This window comes from Labrus bergylta, chromosome 20, assembly GCF_963930695.1.
Source record: "Labrus bergylta chromosome 20, fLabBer1.1, whole genome shotgun sequence".
Classification (NCBI taxonomy): domain Eukaryota; kingdom Metazoa; phylum Chordata; class Actinopteri; order Labriformes; family Labridae; genus Labrus; species Labrus bergylta.
The window spans coordinates 7,137,773-7,154,570 of NC_089214.1; the positions used below are offsets into that span (position 1 = coordinate 7,137,773).

A 16,798-nucleotide genomic window follows, 5' to 3' on the forward strand; every position below is an offset into this window, starting at 1 on the left:
TTCAGGATTCCTTGTTGGCCCTTCAAAAAGACCAGGATTCATAAATATTTGATATCATAGAAGATTTCTTTTTAATAAGCAGCACATTTTAGAGTAATGATGGAGTGTTTGAGTGGCGTTGCAGTGCAGTTGTTGCATTTCCCTGCAAATCTGCACGACAAATGTGACAAATATCAAATCTTGAAACTTTCCCATTTTCCATGCAATGGGTGTGTCTGTAAGCAGCCTCAAGTGGACACTAAAGAAACGGCAGGATTTTGCACTTGCAAAATTTTTCAACAACGGAGGTTGCCGCTTGCATGAAACCCCAAGTTAGGCGGCCATTTTGGCTCATCCCAGGCACCAAGCAAAACTGTTAATATTCTCCAGTTCCATTAAAACAACAACAAGCAAAACCAGAGTTTATATTCACAAGCTTAGTTTATGTTCCACTAGCTACCTGTATCAACACATACAAGTTAAATGACATTTGAATAACCCCCCCCCCCACACACACACACACACACACACACACACACACACACACACACACACACACCAATAACATACTTCTGTAAATACGTCATGTATTGGAGCTTCAATATTGAAAGTAAAATGAATGATTTTGAATCCCCTGTCAGGTCATTTCTTTCCGCCACATGGAGCCAGCACATTCCTCACCAGCCATATAAAGGAAGTTCTCCATTGTCAATTTATCCCACAAATAACACAAAACACAAAGCCAGAGGACGTTTAATTAAGCGACCGTACTGATATCGAGGAAACAAAAGCCAAAATGGCTACGGCTTCCAGACTTTCAAATCAATCTCTCTGCTGGTGGAGAAACACAAAACATGAAAAAAAAGGACTGCACTCACTGAAACATTGATTGACCTCGATGAGTCACCAAAACTACATTTCAAACATAACTGAACAGAGTGACAGAGGTGTGTGTGTTTGTGTGCAGGGAAGGGGGAGTGTGTGTGTGTGTGTGTGTGGGGGGGGGGGTCTTGTGTGGCTTTCCTTAAAAAGTAAGGTCAAGCATTCAGCAGACTGTAAAAGGAGCTGATCCTCTGATCCTCTATCAGACCTCGGGAGCTGTGACGGCACCTTGCATACTAATGGGACTGTTCTCTTTTCTTTAACACTGAGGGGGATATCTGTGCCAGCGGCTGGGTCAGGGAAGACTGCCGTTTGAAATTAAGCTATTTTAAGTCTGAGTTGTTCCCTACAGAGAGCCTGCCTGTATCGCACACAAAGATCAACAACTTCTGCAGCATGTTGTAAGAAAAAAAAAAAAAAGAGAGAGAGAAGAAGCATCTTTGTATTTTTTACTACAAAGAAGAAAATCACAAAACAACCCGAGTGCAGAGCAGCTCAAAGGCTTCCAACAGGCTATAATGTCAAGTAGCACAGAACGTGGAGAAACAGCAGAGTAGGACATTCCTGCACCGCTGCATGGAAAGTTGATATATAGCCTACCCTATCTGGAAAAAACTCCCTATAGGACAAATTACTGCAATGGACTTTGAGGGACTACATCTATGGAAAGCCCCCACAGAGGCAGCAATTTTTCTGAATTAAATGTGGCTGTGTAATCTGCTTGTCGACGTTTTCCACTTAAATGCCTCTGTCTGTTTTTTTTTTTTTCTTCATGTAGAGCATCAAACTGGGTTGCATTTGATGTGCGCTCAGAAATTAGCAAGCAGCTGAGTCACCAAGGCCTCCGTAACTCAACAGTTCTGTACGTGAACAAGAGGAGGAAAAGTAGGCTACGGAAAGAGAGACACTGGAAGGGAGCAACGTTTGCAATGAAACCAGGACAGTTAATATACAGGTGAAAGACTCAAAAACCACAAATGCAAGAGCTTCAATCTCAAGCACATGAAAGCTTTCAGTTTTGATCAGTGTACATTCACACCTCGGGTGCTGACTCTCATAACTGTGTAGGCAAAAAGCAATGTAATACAGTTAGAACTTCAAACAAAGCAACAGTACAATATGTCCTTCGGGGGCAAATGGGGTGCGGTCAGTCAGTCCGCCTGGTTCACGACTCCAAACTTTAATACATTTTTGCGATAAACCGCACAGCCCTGATTGGTTCTGTCGCTCAAGTAACAAAGTTCACCTCAAGTTCATGAAAACATCTGTCTCATTTATTTAATCCTTGCAAAAACATAGTATTAATTAAACACTTATTGGTACTATAAGGGTCCATGGCTATTCCTCAGTCATTACACCAAAGCTGGCTTGTTTCTGTCTTTCTCTTATGTAGAGTATCTCAGATAACCTGCTGGCTCTAGCGCCATATTCAGCGTAAAGCTAATGGTATCATGGTAGCCTTTTTCTGACTGCAAACCTTAATCTACTGCCCACATAGAGAATCCACTTACATCTGAATAGAAATGTTTGACACGTTCAGTCATACTATATTTGCCATTCTTTGCCCTGATAAGACGAGAAAAATTGACACCACTCTTCTATCTACAGGCGACACAGAGCAAGCTGTTTCCTCATTTTTCCTGTCTGCATGTTCAGATAGCTCAGTTTGAGAGTTTGCATAAAGTAATAAAAGAGCTTTCATGACTGGCTTTAAAAAAAAAAAAAAAAACTGTTTAATGGAGCTTCACTGCCCACGTAGAAAGTCCACTAAACTCTGAAACCTTTCATGTCATGGTAAATATACACTGCTTAGCTGAGAGTTGTATGAAAAGGTTGGTATAATTCTGGTCTGTAATCTTAATGTTAGACTAACTTAGCACAAAGACTTGAGTTTGCAGGTGGACGGACGCACTAGGCTGGCTGTGCTATTTAGGTACATAACCAAAGAGACAAATTGTTTTAACAACGTGTTATATTAACAGGAAAGAGACAAAGTCACAAGGGAAACAGCTCGTAATGATAGCAATGAGGTGTTTTTGTTTGTCTGGCTGACTGTCTGCTGGTTGAAGCTACGCTTAATGTTTATGAATGTGGCATAAACACCATAAAAAAAAGGCATTTTACCCCAAATTATAACTAATATTTTACGAGAGCTTTCTCTGTGTGAAATGATAGTCTCTGGAAACACTCAGAAAGCAGCGAATAAACTGCACGCTACAGCGGGGGGGATATAACATTTAGATTTTCCTCTGGGTCAGCAAAAGTAGATCTGGCTCAAACTGGACACCCCGAAAAAAATTCCTGTGCTGTGTGCACCCACAGCCTGCCTGCAGATTACAACAGTGAAACTGAAACTTTTTTCCTGCTGCATGATCCAAAAACACAGTTACAGACTTATGGGGGGCACTAACAGACCTACATGAGGGGATGCCTGTAGTGTGCGCCTTAAATCAAAGAAAGGGGAGGTGGGGGGGGGGGGAGGGGGAGAAAAAGGGGGTAGGCTATGGAGTAATTGCATGCGTAAGGAGGTAAGAGGATGGGCTGAATGCTCTGTCGTCAGGGCTTCACCGTGCATCCCCTCCTTGTATTACTCCTCAAGTGTCTGTTTCCCACACGAGTCAAGGTTAACAAGCCGCGCTGGTGTCTGCGTGCGTCGGCTGGAAAACGGGGAGGGGTGGGAGGTGGAGGTGGAGGTGGAGGGGTGAGGTGCTGCAACTATACAGTGTGCTGTGTGATGATGCAGACAGACTGAGAGAGAGAGAGAGAGAGAGAGAGAGAGAGAGAGAGAGAGAGAGGGAGCTACTGTAGGCTACAGTCCCCTTAAATATTCCCAACCACATCCCACTCCCCTGCTCTATAATCTCGGATACATTGTGCACCATGCGACTGTACACCCCGGAATGAGCCTGAATGCACAATGAAGAGGGAATTAATCCAGGCAGCTGTTTTTTTTTTCTTCTTCTTCTTCTTCTTCACATGCACAATAAATTACAGCTAGACAAGAAAAAAAAAAAAACTCCAGTGCGCACTAATCCGGCTGGCAACGCGCCCACAGGATAAAGAAAATATATAAAGAATAGTTTTAATGGTGGATGCGGATCCAGGCTGAAGCGAGGCAAAGTGATGTGGTAAAAAAACAAACGTGCTAATGTAACACAGGGTAGCATAAGCATCCATACCTTTCTCTCCATCACTCTCCGCTTCTTCTTTTTTTTTTTTTAGGCTTCTCAACAACAGCAACTGTAGGAGGCGTCTCTGTTGGAGGTGTCCGGTCCGGCGCAGCGCACAGCTTCCCGTCACTCCTCAACTTCCTCTCGGCTTCTTTTGGACAGCAGCGGCTCCCTAACACTTCCCCATTACCGGACAGCTAGGCGACTTATTAGCACTGGCCTGTGAGACGCCGAGCCGGGGATGGAGCCAGAGCCAGGATTGGTGAAGCCTTCGGAAGGGAGCAGGAGCGCAGGCGCGGTCTCTGCTGGAGAGTCGATATAATGACAAATTACCAGTGGCAGGGAGTGTCATCAAATTATCCTCATGAGCGGTTTTTTTATTTTGTGGGGGGGGGAGGAGGGGGGGATGGGGGCAAAACTGTCCGGTGGAGGGTTTAACAAGAGTGTAAAATGATATCGAGAAGATATTTTCAGTTTAGCAAAGAGTGTAAATATATCTGCACTGAAACACATTTTATTTTTTAAATGGAAGGCCTCCGCATGATGCACTAAAACAGTTTAACAGTAAGCCCTAACCAAACCAGTGTAACCATTTACATAAATCTTTTGAACTATTTTGATATCTGATTTATTGGTTTCACTGACAGTTTTTTTTTTTTTTTTTTTAAACTTCAGCTGAATTTTCTACACTTCACTTTGAGTTGGATAGATAAAGCCTGTTTGAATTTGGCTCATGTTGAGTGAGAGATTTCAGGCTCTCTTCTTGTTCTTTGGGAAACCCTGTGAAACTTCTTAGCTTTTAGTGTTTTGACATTTTATGGACACAAGAAGAAAAAAAACACATGACAAAGATTTTTAAAAAATTTGTTGCGGCCCCTTTGTTTCCCAAATAAGTCCCTTTAATAAACACTTGTAAATTGTAGCTACACATCCTTAAATTTACTTTTTTATTAAGTGCAGGTATTAGTCATTATCAGGGAATAGTTGTGGTTGCTGGATTGTGAATTAAGGACAGTTCATCTGGTTACCAACATTTTAAAGCAGTATTCCTTTATAGGGTATAAGAATGTCTTCCCAGCTTGCTTTATGTAAAAACTGCATTAAGCTCATTTGCTCAGCTGTGTGTGTGTTGGTTTAGCCCTGCAAAATGAAGTGAAGAGCTGATGATGTGGCAGATTTTCTTCGATGTGGCAACATACTGGGACAAAAAAAAAAAAAATGCATCATGCTCAAAGGCTCAAAAACTGGCAGCCAAGCGGGTATGTTGCGCGCCCCATGTACAGAAGCTGTAGTCCTCGTTGCAGCGACTGAGGGTTTGAATCTGACCTCGGCCACTTGCTGCATGTCATCCCCCACTCAATATCCCATTATTTCCTCTCTCTCTTCAGCTGTCCTATCCAATAAAGGCAAAAGAAGGCCTAAAAAAGATCTTAAAAAACAAACTGAGCTGATGTATAAATCTTAAAAAACAAAACAATAAACCATCGCTAAGTATGAGCGACTTTGACTTACTTTAACATGTAACTTCTATCTGAACTTAAAGCCATCCACTTCTTTTGCATAATATACTTAAATATGTATAAAAACAAGGAGTTGTTGCCTCTATATTAAAGATGCACACACCTTGAGCCAAAGTGTGTGTGCTGAAATTTTGCTGATAGTTAGATAATATAACAACAAAAATCAATAACATATTAAATACAAACTTGTGTCAGCACCTCAATTCTTTGCAGCAATGTGACCGTAACCATCCATCTACAAAATGAACGTTCGACCAATGTCTCCTTTTTTTAAAAAAAATTTTTATGTGTCCTTGAAGTAGACGTATACCTATTTGTCCAGAAGTCCTTTACGGGAGCTCAGATATTCCTGCAGGTTTTCCTGGGGAGCAGTTCTCAGAAAGAGCAGCTCAACATCTGGGTCATAGCCGTGTTTCGAACAAAGCTCTGTTTCCGCAGTGCAGCCCACTCCTACTGGACTGTACCCACCCACAGACTCAGAGGGTTTCTACTGAAGCGTTTGGCTCAAAACCAACACGAAGAAGGAAACATGGAAAATGTTTCTGGCACACCGTTTAAGAATCTAAGCCAGAGAGCTCAATCTGAAGCTGCGCTCATTTATTTTTCATAATGAGTAGTCATCGATTAGTGAATCCGAAGAAGAAATGCATCAAAAAGCGGAACCCTTCAAATAGGGAGAAATTGACTTTTTTATTAAGATGGGTTCAACAAGGGTCTGGCTGCATACAAAGGAGGCAAAGAAAACAATCAAGAGCTTTTGAAAGTGATCCATCTGCAGATTCTGTGTGAGACTTTTATGTCTATATTCAAAGGGAGCACTTGACTCTTGACTTACTCAGTTCCTCCTTCTTGGAAAAAAAAAAAAAAACGAGTGTGGGCGTTCCCTGGAGGCAATCACATCTCAGAGATATTTCAAGGCATAATCTTATTTGATTACGAAGCCAGAGGGATTCTTATTGATCTCTGCTAAACACAAATGAAAGGAGGTTGTTAAGAAGATTTTGGCAGATGTAAATGTGAAAGGATCCTGAGTTTGCTCTCTGATATTTTGAGCCTAATGTCAGTCCTGGACATCAAAGTAATCGATTACAGGTTCTTCTTTGACCACCTTCGACCAGCTTCCAGTGGCAGGCCTACGGGGAGAATGGAGAAGATAAAAGAGTCAAAAGCAGGCGGTGAAATCTGAAAGCTAGATATTGAGCAGAGTGTAAAATGTGAGAATATAATGTGATGTTTAAGGAATCGCTTGAGCCACAGAAGACAGATTTACTTGCTGCTGTGCTGTTTGATGTGAGCGATGGGAGGTGGGGCCCTCGCAGCCGTCTCTCGCTCTATCAGTGATGTCAGGCTGGAGTTTGGGCAGACCGACTTTCCCCTGAGAATGAACGCACATCATTTCATGTCACAGTTAACTTTGATTTGTTATGAAAGGTCTCCAGGCTGCATGATTTGCAAACAGCTTAAATGTAGTTTTTTTTTTTTTCTTTCTTACTTTTGAGCAGTGATGACCACATTTTTGGGCTCGTTGTCGTAGCTCTGGCTCTCCACGCAGTAGACCTCGGCCAGCTCGTGGATGATCCTGCGGTGGTCTCTGTTCATGGGTCTGAAGCAGTGGCTTCTCTTCGGCTGTTTTCCCTGCAGACATCAGTGATAGTTGTGGATTAAGAGTTTTTGTGGAGAGACTTTAAAAGCCTTCATCCCACCCAAGCTTTCAAAAACTGTACATGATGGCAACTTCTGGATCTGGTGTTTTCAATTATGAACAGTCTTGAATTCTTAAAACAAAAAAGGCAGCTTTGTTTAGCTGTTTTCACACAAGCCCGCAGGAAAATGTCAGGACAGCCTGGAACTGATATTTTCAAAAGCTGTTCACACGTGTCCTTCAGAACGTCAACTTTTCCCTGTCGGACGGACCCGGGGGCGGGAGTTTCAGAAAACAGGACAATGTTTGCTAACCTCTGAGCTCTGTGGCTAAAATCTCTGATCCAAATGAGATGGCAAAAAAAAAGGCAGTCATCCAATCAAGATGTGGTGAAGTGCAGGATCTCGCAGTCTTTCAGGCATTCACATAATTTTAAGCATGTAGTGTATGTGTGGCCCTTTTCCACAAAAGCATGATTGCCCTGTTGTTCATTTTTTTTTTTATTGGGTTGGAAAAACAGAACTTGAAAGGAAGCGGCCGACCTTTCTCTGCCAGAAGCGGGTTAGAAAATAGAAAAATATCAACAGAGATTTAATAACTTGAGTTTGGGCAAATAAAAGCCCACACAGGAAGGTAAAGAGAAGAAAACAAAGTGAGGACAGCGAGGCAGCGCAGTACGCAGCACATGTAAGATGGTTTTAAATATGATAAAACCTTTCATAAGCAGAATCAAGAGGCAGAATAGCTCTGCTACAACAATTCACTGTAAAAAAGAAAAGAAAAAAAAAGCTTCAGCTGGTGATAATCAGTTCTTTACATCTTGCAACGGTGACCTTGACAGCTTCACTCCTGATACAACAATGCATGGGACAAAGCTGAAAATAAAAACATGGAGGCTATTTTCTCTGTCTCTTGAGTCGTCTACTCATTTAGTCTGGGTTTGAAATGATTCCTAAAAGATGCTGTGACGTCTGGTCAGCGATCTACAACAGACCGAAGCTAATTCTGTGTGGCTGGAGAAATCAAAAACATCAGAATGAAAAAGAACTGGGTTGTAAGATGACACAAGCGTAGTGTCCATTGTGGTGTAGAGTTACTCATTAATATCTAATCAGGGAGCTTCTTTTCCTGCATTGACTCTTGTTGTTAGTAGAGATGCACCGATCCACATTTTTACATTTCCAATCAGGTATGTACTGATACAGATATTTTTTTAAATCATAATTAATAGTCTTATTGTTGTTGTGTAGTAAACCCGGCATTGCATTGCGCTGGCTTCACATACAAACTGGAAGCAGCAACAACCGTCAGGTTTTCAAATTAAATCTTATTGTGTAAGAATTGCACTTTTGATTAAGGAGCTGTTCCATCTCGTCTGAACGTCGTCATGGAGACGAATTGAGGGCTCTTCTCACATTTCAGTCTGAATGTCCTCACAGCGAGACGGTGCGAGATGACAATGTGCCCAACGATCTTTCATGATCAGTGATGTGGTTCGGCGCCTTTAGTCTGATATCCAATATGTTACAAGCATCGATGCATTAATGTGAGTGCATGTTATCAGACGTCCCTCAGTCATTGTCCCCCATCAACAACACCACCGCCACAAGAGGGAGCACTTCATCACAAGAGGCCACATTATGCGTCATCGCTATACAACCAGGATAACTTCCACCATCTTACCTTATTTACCAGCTCGATAAGATTCTTGATCTCCTCCTCGACCTCACTGACAAATTTCAGGTCTTTTCTGAAAGAGAGACCGAACAGAAAACGTGTTAAGGGAGCTTTCAGTAACTTGTTGAGATGAAAACAATCAGAGTAGAGAGAGGCAGACCTGGCGTCGTCTTTGAGGCTGTCGCTGTATACAGAGGGAGAGCGAACATGGAAGGGGTCAGAAGACGAGTCGATCTGCAACGCCTCGGCCAAACGCCTGTTCCTCTCCAGAGTGGCACACTCTTCATCACAGTCAAGCCTGACAAAATAAATAGATAAAATACCGATTTTTTTTTACTTTGCTGTGCTAAAATGGTTCTCATGAAGCCGGTACTTCGATCTGCTGTAATCCATTAAAAGCATGCCTCTGATTGATTTATTTAAACATTAATGCACAAACAAAAAGTCGTTCTTCACAGTGAACAGGAAATCCATTTCCGTGCAGACAAATGTCTCAGTAATCGCTTGTTGCCAGGCCTTGCAGCATCTCTTAACTGTGCAAAGAAAAGCCTCTTGAATCATTTTGTTATCCTCGTCATGCACAACCTTTTACCCTACAGAACAGAGGAGTAATGTTTCTGCTTCTCTTACCTGGTCTGTTTCATCTCCTTCTTAGTCAGGAGCGGCCCGATATCCATGGAGTCGCCCAGCTGCATGTCAGACAATTTGCTGGCCATGGCGATCGCTGCATACCTGCAGTGAAGATAAAACATTGAAGCACATTTAAAACCTTTTCTTTTTAAAACAAGTTCAAATACAGTACTAGAGCCAGACCGATGATAGCAAATCCAGTGACCCTCTCTGTATCGGCTAATTTTATCGCAGATCTTGTTTCTAGATTTATTCACCAGTCAAACAGCATTTAATTTGAGTTTTATTGTTTTCTATAGAAGTTCTCTTTCACCAGCAGAGGGTGCTATATGGATGACAGCAAACATTATCACTCTCCAGAGAAGCCTGGTAGAATATACCAGAGGATTAAACTCTGAGACAGTCTCCCCGTAAGAGTCTTTAACTTTTGCCTGTTGAAGCCATTTTGTATTTCCTGGTTGTATCTTAATAAAGAGACTGTGAAAGAAACACAGACGGTCATTAGGACTTTGCTAAGACAACAGCTAGTCATGGCCGAAGACTTTTCACAGCAGTACAGAAACAGTCGGACTGACCTCTGATACGAGCTGGCCGCCTCTGTGCAGACGATCATTTCTTTCCTTCGTCCACAATCACACTGCACAGCTACCTGTGAAAGAGTTCAGTGAAGGTGGCACAGACAGATACGTTTGTGAGGAAACTTCCTGCAGATGTTGAGGGTTTGATTAGTGGTTCACTTTTTGAATTTGAATGACATCCAAGTCAACTATTTATGAGGCTACTACAGCGGATTTCATCAGCGGATGGAAGCCCCAGAAATGATTAAAGAGAAAACAAAATGGGATGAAGGGATAACAACATGCTACAGTGACCATCTGCACAAACTTTGTAGCCCAATTTTCAGCTTCTGGAAGTCAAGCTGTTCTCAGCGACAGCGTTTTGTACCTTGGTGGTGCAGGTGGTGCGTGGACAGCTGTCTCCTTTATGACACGGAGCAGAGCAGGGGTGGCAGCAGTCTGAACGAGGCAGCGAGCAGGGCTGCTGGCAGCTGCCGTCTGCCAGACACTCGCCGCGGTGGCAGATCCGTCTGCAGCGATGCATTTCACAGGGCAGTGTTTTGTTACACGTCAGGCCGCAGGAGATGTCCTGCAGGTGACAGGCGATGTTGCTGCGTTGCTGTGGGACAAGATAAAAGCCTCACTTTAAAAAAAAGAAAAGAAAAGAAAAGAAGAACAGGCGTTGTATAAATTATCTTTTAGGGAGTTTTTACCTCATGATTTCCCATGCACCATTTCTGAGTGAGGTAGGTGCATGGTGGACACTTCTCCTCACTGTGGCAGTTGTGGAACACTGAATGAGACATACATGTCAGATTAAGATACTTAAATACCATTTATAACAGCAGTGTTTGCGTTCTCGAGTTTATCTCACCTGGATGGTCACACTCGTGTCGTCTCGTACACATGTTCTTGCACTCTGGAGGCTTCGTGCCGCAGGGGATCGGCGGGTACAAGACGGTGATCCCACAGTGACAGGTCAGCTCATCGAAACCTGCAAACAAAAGGACAAGAGGATATAAGATGTGTCAACATCACAGCATTTTTAAAGCCAAACATAATTCCAGGGAAATAGTTAAGTTGGCAGAAAAATGAAACATCTTTTTTTTCCTCTCTCGGGGTGGTTAGCAGAAAAACAACGGGGTGTTTCTGAGACTTGGCTCATGAATCCAGCTCTGTTGCACTCACTTGACTGCCAGCAGGGCTCACAGTTTCCACGGTGACAGGGCTCCTGGCAGCGGTGGAGGCCACAGTTGAGCTTGTAGCCGCAGATCAGGAGACACTTGTGCTCCCCATTCTGGAGGGTCAGACAGAAACCAGTCACACAACCTGTGTAGGATCTAAATGTTTTCTTACTGGTATGATTAAATCTAACAATTCATTTTTATATCACATAACTATGTTCAACTCTCAAGTTTAAAAACACCCCCACACTGAATGATTTGCTACTCACCACACAACACAGCTCGCCACACTTGTGTCGGCCACAGGAGCGTTTCTTGTTACAGCGTCTCTCGCAGGTGAAAACAAGCTCCTCTATTATAACAAGAAACAGATTTGAAATTCCAAAACACAGGCAGGCAGTTCATTTCAAAAAACGTTGTATATGTCACCACAATTTAATCTCACCCTCTGATTGGATCGTTGCACATGGGACGTCCTGAAACAGAGCGAAACACAGTGTCTGTTTTCAGCTTTTTGCCGTCATGAATTATGGACAACAAATCACTAACGCTCTGCTGGTGTGTCTGTGTACCTTAGTCTTAGCGCCACATCTGCATCTGACAGTAGAGGTCAGAGAGCACGGCCCACAGCCTCCATCATGGCACAACTTCTCACACAGATGGATGGTGTCTGAAAAAAAGCCCACATTCACATTCATTGATTTATCCTGAAAAACTGTTCGGATGACACATGCAAGCATCGCATAATAAGCTGTCTGAAAACAAAAGAAAAAAAAAACGGTTTGATCGTCTTGAGAGTGATGGAAATGTTGCTTAAAGGATCACTTTTTGCCTTTGATTGGGAGCAGGCCAAGCCACATTTATTTATATTACCGTAATCGAAGAACTAAACATCCTAGTTTGTACTGGAGACCTTGATGGGAGCATAAAGCTGTTTTCACACATGCACAAAACTTCCTGTATTTTTTAGGAATAAGCAGCATGTGTGAACACATTTCAATTTCATCCCGGCTTTTTCCATTCCAACCCCGCTACTAAACTATCCCCATAAAGTCTTGGTGAACTGTAAACGTAGCAGGAAATATTCAGGAAAGTTCAACAAACACACTAGGTGAGGGTGGTGTCTGTTATTTCCTGCTACCAACATTATCTCTGTGTAATAAATTAAACTACTTCATTAGGTTTTCTGCGCACCAGCATGTTCTCTACTGTGAATAAATATGAGTACACGTAGCAATTTTGTAAAGGCAACTCCAGAAGCTGTAAGAAGTTAAACATCTTTCAGATCTCTCACAAAAACAACTCAGCTTCTCTATAAATGCTGCACCATGTAAAGAGAAATTATTCCAGCTTCAGCAGGATATCTTGAGCGTGTTGACCAGGCAGTGTCTATCTTTTAAGAAAACCAAACAAACCTGTAGTTTTTATAGTTAAGACACACTTTGTTTCTCTTGCTTACCGCTGGAGCCGCATGCTAGGGGTTTGTTGCACGTCTTTCCACAGGAGGGGATGGCGTCAGAGCAGCTGCGTCGCTCAGCGTAGCCCAGGTCCAGAAGTTTTGACAGCGGCGTCTGACTGCAGGGACACGTCTTAACCAGGCTCGGGGAGCGTGGACACAGCTGGCACGGGCCGCGGTGGCACAGCTGCTGGCAGCGGTGAGCTTCACAGTTTAACATCCTGAGGGGAGGAAAGTGTGAAGCTTTGATTGGAACCGTCTAACTGAAATAAGAACCTGTGCTAATGGATAGTGGACGGACTTACTTGCCACATATTTTCTGACAGGAGAAATGCCCCAAACCATCGAACCCTTCTTTATCTGTGCCACACAGGACATCGCGAGGGGTAACTCCGCAGTAGCACACTGAAGAGACGAACGAAAAAACAAAGCATCGGAAGTTTAGAGACACGTTTCATCTCTGAGAACATTGTATGGAGCTTTGTCAGGACGAGGGGCTCACCCTGCTGAACCTGCAGCTGGCAGGGTTGACACGCTCCACTGTGGCACACCTGGGCGCACGAGTGTTCAGCGCAGTTTAGTAAGGCACCGCACACCTTGTCACACTGCAGCACTGTTCCCTGACCACAACGCATTGGTTGACTGCAAAGATACAGTTCCATTAATGTAATGTCAGGAATCAATCTCCATGTGTACCACCCAGATACATAACGCCCAAAGGTCCACAGTAATGCTGAGAGGTGAAGCGGATTTAAAAAAAGAAGCATACCTGGTCTTTCCACAGATGCAGGACTTTGTTGCAAAAGCAGGACATTGAGGACACGGTCCAGGGTGACATAAGCTGGAGGGAGACACCGAGAGTGTTGTTCAACACAAAAACACTGTTGGATAATTTATAATGAAGGACTTTTAGACCGATTTATAAGCGTCCCCTGAAAGAACATAAAAACAGTTCCCCCGCTAAACATAAAGGGGGTTTAACCAGAGCGTAAATACCCTCAGGATCTCAAAAATGTATCTGAGCATTCTTTGAGATCTCAAATATCTTCATCTTTTTTTTCTTAAATGACTACCACTGACCCTCATCCCAGAGTTCTTACCGTTCATTGTGTGTTTAATGTGTTTGCGTTGTTGATGCACAAAAGCGGTTTATGCGCGGACGCAATGGAGAAAGAAATCAATGCAGGTCACTCTCCACCTGCAGACCTTCGTCGGTACATGCTTTTGTCTATGATAAAGGGGAAAACCTGCACTCACACGGGTAAATGGAGGTGAAGGGGATGAGTGCATCTATAGGCTCAACTTGGGTTGATTAACCATAACAACTCTTTCAAAGCTGTTATTCAAAGCTGTCCCATACAGGCTGAACAAAATATATTTTCACTTTGATTTTCAGGCTCACATGTTACAGGGGTGGTTGCAGTCCACGCCGCTCCTTTTCTTCCCGCACATGTCACCACAGCTGTGGGGAATCTCACTGCGCTGCCACTCTGGGTTTGTCACCTTACCTATAAATAAGAGGATATTAAAACGATTTTATCTACTTTCAGAAACAGAAACGATAGGTACGAGGTGCCTTGGAAAAAAAGGGGAGAAAGGACCAAATGATGATATATGTAACTTATCTAATCTAACATCAAATAGATTCTTATTTCAAATCTCTTGTAATTGTATGAACCGTCACTCACCACAGAAGCAGGTGTAGGAGGATGGTGATTTCAGTGTAACGTTTTGGCAGGCTGGACAACGCCAACCTTCAGCTGAATCTGAAAATAATGTGAGTATGAATAAATATCAAATATAAACTCAACAAAATTAGAACAGCGTTTCTGCCAGCTGATCTAAAACCAAAATCAACCTAGCTACACTGCTGATGCAGCAGGGACTACACAAAAGCCTTTGTTACCACGGCAACAAAGAACAGGTATTGTCCTACAACAACAGTGCTGTTTGTCTCTCGTTTTGTAGCCACACAGAGAAAACAATACTGTGAGAGCAGTCTGGGTCTGTGCGGCTGACAGTGAAATGTCCAGACATTTGTTTATTGCTTTTACCGTCTGCCTGGGAGGCCGGAGAGCGAGCCCATTTCTTGATGCAGTTCAGGTGGAAGACGTGGTAGCAGCTCACGCAGCTCCACACTGGAGCCATGAGCCGGATGATGTCGCAGCAAACCATGCACTCGTACTTCTCCTCAGACAGCTGTTCAATGAGACACCCTGTGGAGTGGAGTGGTTAAGAGAGATAAACTAAAGATGATAAACTCCTTAAGAACCCTGAGGCAGCTGGATGAAAAATGTGCATATTGTCTCACCTGTCTGTGTCTCCTTGCTCTCTGGTACCCTATCCCAGTTCCTCTGACCCAGTCTGTGGTTTTGATGAGGAGTTCTTCGCCCCCCTCTAGCCGGAAAGGGTGTTTGCTGTCCAGAACCTCTTCCAGATTTAGCCTTAGTATCCTGAAATGATTTCGCGTGGCCGGAGTCTTCATGACCACTGGCCCCCCTCGCTGATCCTGCTTCCTCCTGAGGCGGCAGTTTCGGCGGTTTGACCGGTCCTTGCCGTTTCTTGACCTCGGTTTGCTTCCTCTGATGATCATCATGCTGAGAGTCGGGACCTGTCCTGCTGCCCCTCTGGGTTCTTTCCCTGATGTCTGAAGGGGGGAATTCTCCTGCTGCATTGTTGTTCTCCCTCAGGTGAGGCCCTTTTCCGTTTAGCTGCCCTCTCCTCAGCTCCTGGCTAAACTTCCTGGGTCTTTTAGCCTGATCGACATTGGTTTGTTCAAAACTCCGACCTACATCGTCTCTGCGCCAGCTGTGTCCATCAGCTCCATCCACGGGATGTCCCCCTGGCCGACCGCCTCCCACGCCTCTGCTCGAGCCGAAGTCACCGCCGGGTCTTTGCCACCAGGGACCGGGGCCGCCGTAATTCTCGTTCCCATCTCTCCTCCCTCGACCTCTGCCTCTCCTCCTGGACCCGTCTTCTCCCTGGTGGGGAGGACGGTGATGGAACGCGTCGTTCGAACGCTCGTGGCCGAACGGGCCCTCGTCGAAGTGTCCGTACGGCTGAGGCGGATTGTGGCTACTCCTGCTCAGGTTTCTGTCATTGTCGTGTCTGGGCCGGCCTCTTCTGGCTTTCTGCTGGTGGGGCCTTTGGCGTGACGCCTCATCTGGTGGGTTCAGATCAGGTGGGTCTGCAGGGAGAAGAAATGACGGCGTTAAAACCTGAAACTGTGTTTTAAATAAAAATATAATCACAGAAAATCTGTTTATCTGCATCTGACACACTGAAACCATGGCAACCAGTGAATTAACTAGCTTTAACGCAACTAAAAATGACGTCATGTGAAATATTAAGGCTAATTAGCTATCTGAACTGTGACGTCATTCAAATCAGGTGCTAGCGTTCACAGTTCACTGTCACGTGTTGTCACGTCAGCTACTAACAGCCCTGACCACACAGGGACTAAAGGTTAGAGTTACTAACAGTTTAGTAAGTCAAAGATGCGTTTTAAATGACAAATTAGTTTTAATAAATAATCTGCTTGGTTAAAAGATGAAGGTTTATTTGAGCTAACGCTAGCTGTGGAAGCTAACTTGAGTGTGTGTGGTGTTAGCGAGTTAGTTTCAGAGGCAGTCCGATGTAACAGCTCAACTCTGACGATCAGAACTGCGTCAGGACAGTTTAACATGATTAGTTTGTTATGAAAACGGTTTTTTTTTTAAAAGCAGCACCAGGTGAGTCGACGTTACCTGAGGAGCCTTCAGCCATTCAGGTTGAACTCTGGTGGTTGTTGTTGTTGTTTCTCTCACGACGCGAAGCTTTGAGGACAAACACGTTGTTTACCTGCTGCATCCGGGTACTCAGAGATGATATTCACGTTTTAAACCTTTTTTTGTTGCGGTTGTAAAAAGTGTCAACAGTCACCTCCGTCAACTCGCAGGAGTCAAGCTAACACACGTGGCGGGTCGGAAGCGGAACTTCCGGTTTAGTATTTTGGGAATAAAACGCAAATTATTCAACCGAAAATTGTATCTCCTTCCAGTAATACTGAATATATATATATATATATATATATATATATATATATATATTTACATTATCTGG

General features: G+C 43.7%; 2 protein-coding genes across 2 annotated transcripts in view; both read right to left on the minus strand.

The window, feature by feature from the left end:
* smarcd3b (SWI/SNF related, matrix associated, actin dependent regulator of chromatin, subfamily d, member 3b) overlaps positions 1-4,227 on the minus strand; it is a 40,535-nt gene extending 36,308 nt beyond the window's left edge. Inside the window, exon 1 of the mRNA XM_020633579.3 lies at positions 4,041-4,227. Within this exon, the coding sequence (XP_020489235.1) occupies positions 4,041-4,052 (12 nt within the window). The 5' untranslated portion in view covers positions 4,053-4,227. The remainder of the gene's footprint in view (positions 1-4,040) is intronic.
* A 1,995-nt stretch (positions 4,228-6,222) lies between these two features.
* Positions 6,223-16,678, minus strand: nfx1 (nuclear transcription factor, X-box binding 1). Its single transcript, XM_065949086.1, has 23 exons — positions 16,444-16,678; positions 15,009-15,884; positions 14,752-14,913; positions 14,386-14,463; positions 14,100-14,205; positions 13,467-13,538; positions 13,200-13,339; positions 13,003-13,102; positions 12,701-12,918; positions 11,814-11,911; positions 11,687-11,717; positions 11,511-11,593; positions 11,246-11,354; positions 10,932-11,051; positions 10,771-10,850; positions 10,446-10,676; positions 10,076-10,149; positions 9,501-9,602; positions 9,031-9,168; positions 8,877-8,943; positions 7,044-7,186; positions 6,822-6,926; positions 6,223-6,684 (listed from the first exon to the last, which is right to left on the minus strand). The coding sequence occupies exons 1-23, from the start codon at positions 16,460-16,462 to the stop codon at positions 6,612-6,614; spliced, it is 3,225 nt and encodes a 1,074-aa protein (XP_065805158.1). The 5' UTR covers positions 16,463-16,678; the 3' UTR covers positions 6,223-6,611.
* Between the last annotated feature and the right edge of the window lie 120 nt (positions 16,679-16,798).

What these genes read in the sequence shown, in the direction of transcription:
- nfx1 (XM_065949086.1), bottom strand. An exon ending in TGTCAGAAAATATGTGGCAA is followed by an intron (nt 12,919 to 13,002) that starts GTAAGTCCGTCC and finishes TCCTCCCCTCAG; the next exon opens with GATGTTAAACTGTGAAGCTC. An exon ending in GCGGCCAGCTCGTATCAGAG is followed by an intron (nt 9,603 to 10,075) that starts GTCAGTCCGACT and finishes TCTTCACTGCAG; the next exon opens with GTATGCAGCGATCGCCATGG.